Source organism: Coloeus monedula (assembly GCF_965178545.1).
Source record: "Coloeus monedula genome assembly, chromosome: 10".
Taxonomy (NCBI): domain Eukaryota; kingdom Metazoa; phylum Chordata; class Aves; order Passeriformes; family Corvidae; genus Coloeus; species Coloeus monedula.
Genome location: NC_138790.1, coordinates 3,420,010 through 3,422,541, shown reverse-complemented (window position 1 = coordinate 3,422,541; position 2,532 = coordinate 3,420,010). Strand labels below are relative to the sequence as shown.

At 56.5% G+C, this 2,532-nt stretch overlaps 1 protein-coding gene across 1 annotated transcript; it reads right to left on the bottom strand.

The window, feature by feature from the left end:
- Positions 1–943: 943 nt before the first annotated feature.
- On the bottom strand, positions 944–2,185 carry FBXL12 (F-box and leucine rich repeat protein 12; the record flags this gene model as incomplete). Its single annotated transcript, XM_082288011.1, has 3 exons — positions 944–1,717; positions 1,951–2,023; positions 2,100–2,185. The coding sequence occupies 3 exons, from the start codon at positions 2,183–2,185 to the stop codon at positions 944–946; spliced, it is 933 nt and encodes a 310-aa protein (XP_082144137.1).
- Between the last annotated feature and the right edge of the window lie 347 nt (positions 2,186–2,532).

Here is a 2,532-nt window from a genome sequence, read left to right as displayed (position 1 = left end):
ATGTGCTGCAGCTGAATGGAGGGCAGGGGGCGTTTGGGATGAAAACAAGGCAGAAAAAGCTCAACTGAGGTATTAGTTGTCCTGCTCCGTTTCCTGTAGGATGCTCTTGTCAAAAGGAAGGGTGTCCTAAGGGGCAGGAGAGATGCTGAAGCAGGTTAAAAAACCCCCAAGCCCTAAGAACAGGGGTTCAAATTAAAGTTAAAAGCTTGCAAGTTTTTTAAAATAAATACAATATTTGCTTTAAAATATAGAATAAAAATTAATAATAACAGCATAACATTTGGGCGGTTATCTGGTGTTATGAAATTGGGGGATGAGGGAGGAAGAGGAAGTGAATGGAGACAACAGATGATGAGAAAACGTGGATGTTACCAGCAAAACCCAGAGGTAACGACAGCCCCGGCAATGCCCAGGGGCAAACGGGATGTCTGGCTCTTGGGACCAGGTGTTCAGGAATCCTCGTGACCAGTCTGACAAGTGACTTGAAGATCCAAATTTGAAGGAAAGGAGAAGGAATTGGAAATCATGAGGTTTTGGCTACCAGGTCTGTTTTTTCAGTGACAGAAGGGTGTCTCACTTCACTCCTTGAATTCTGCACTCATTACACTGCTGCCTGCTCCTCAGCAGTGGAGAAAGAGGAGAAGACAGAGCTTAAACTTGTCATCACCCCAGCCAGTTTTTGGTCAGTGGGGTTCCCAACGGCTGGGTGTGCTTCCCAGCTTTCCTATTCCTCTGATCCATGGAAAACAAGGAGCGGGGAATCCTACCAAAAGCTTGTTAACAAGCTTATTTACATGACAGCTTTTTAACATATTTATGTGAAAAACCGTAATATTTTAAGGCCGATGGGAATTTTGTCCCACAGCTATGTACAGGAAAACAGGCTTTACCAAAACAAAAGGAGCACTTCAGGTGTAGTAAGGAAGGATAGCACTTCAGGCTATCAAGGAGTGTGAGATATGGTGCAATGTGGAAAATTCTCCTGAATTTTATCGAGGAGTTCATCTTCAAAGCAAGTTCCACCTAATTTGAGGTGGTTCAGGCGAGGCAGCACTTGCAACAAAGCAATAACAGTACCAAGGGAGACCAAATCATAGAGGTCAAGGCACAGGGTCTCCAGGTGCTCCAGTGTCACAATAGCAACCAGCCCCCTGTTTGTCAGGAAGTAGGCATTGCTGATTTCCAGGTAGCGGAGCTGCTTCATGTGGCGCCCAATGAATACCATGGCAGCATCACCAATGATGCAGTGCCGCAGAATCAGACGTTCAAGCTCTTCCAGGTGTGGAGCTGCTGCTTGGATCCCCATATCAGTGATGCGGTAGGTGCCACAAAGGCTCAGTGTCTTCAAGTGGTTCTGTGAGGAAATGCCAAGAAGATGATGGTCAGAAAAGGTGGGAATGCTGTGGATAGTGAGGTGTTGTACCTGTGGTGGTGGCACCGAAGGGGAGACGCAGAACCAGGCATCGGGGATGTCGCAGAGGCTCAGCTCCAGTGTGGTGACAGAAGAGGGCATGCTCTCGTACGGGACATGGCGGAGGTCTGTCTCGGTCAGGCACAGCCGATGGAGCTGGGGACAGCGCTTCCGAAGGGCAGCCAGCAGTGCCGGTGAGAGGAGCCGCTGCTTGCCGCCCGAGCGAGGCATGCCCCGCATCCGCAGGGTGCACAGGCTGTCAGGGAGGCGGTGGCGCACCAGGTGCCACAGCGTGCGGCGGGTGATCTGGGGGGATGAAAGGGCCTATCTCCAGGGAATGGCGTGGGGAAAGGCACCCCTGTCGGAGTGGGGTGGTTCCCCCCATTCCCCTCAGCTTCTGCCTGCAGCGGGGTGATCTGACCGCCCCCCCAGTCTCAGTCCCTGTCCACAGTGGGGTGGTCTCGCCTCCCCCCATCCCTCCTGCCCACAGCGGAACTGTGTCCGCCCCCCGCCCCGCTGTGCGGACAGGCGGCCCGTACCCGGTGAGGGCTCAGATCCACATGTGTCCAGACCGCTCGGTCCTGCGCCAGCTGCTGCCACCGCCGGCAGACCCTGCGGGGAGGCGAGCAGCCGTCAGCGCCGGGCCGGGGAAGCGGCAGGCGGCCGGTCCCGCCCGGGGAGACCCTACCTGGCCGCTCGCAGCCGGTCCCGCAGCGGCAGCAGCGCCAGGACCTGCACCAGCACCGAGTCGGGCAGGGGCGCCCGCTCCGCCATCGCGGCGTTGCTAACAACAAACCCGGGGCGCGGCCCTGGCGACGCCTCAGTTCCGGGGCCGCGCCGGCGTCCCTGCCAGAGCCCGGGGCGCGGCCTCGGCAGGTAGCGGTAGGCCCCGCTAGCTCCGCTGGGCTCGGGACCTCCCTCTTTAACCCCCTTCCTTACCAACAACCCCCTCCCCGTGCCTCTTCGTTCCCCGGCGTTAAGCCCCGGTGTCTCCTCCAGCCTCGTCCCACGGTGCCTCTTGTCCCGTTACCCCCCACCTTGCCCCAGTGCCTCTTCTTTCCCGGCACTGCCCCCCTTGGTGTCTCTTGGAGAAGTGGCTTAACACTGACCGTTCCTGGTCC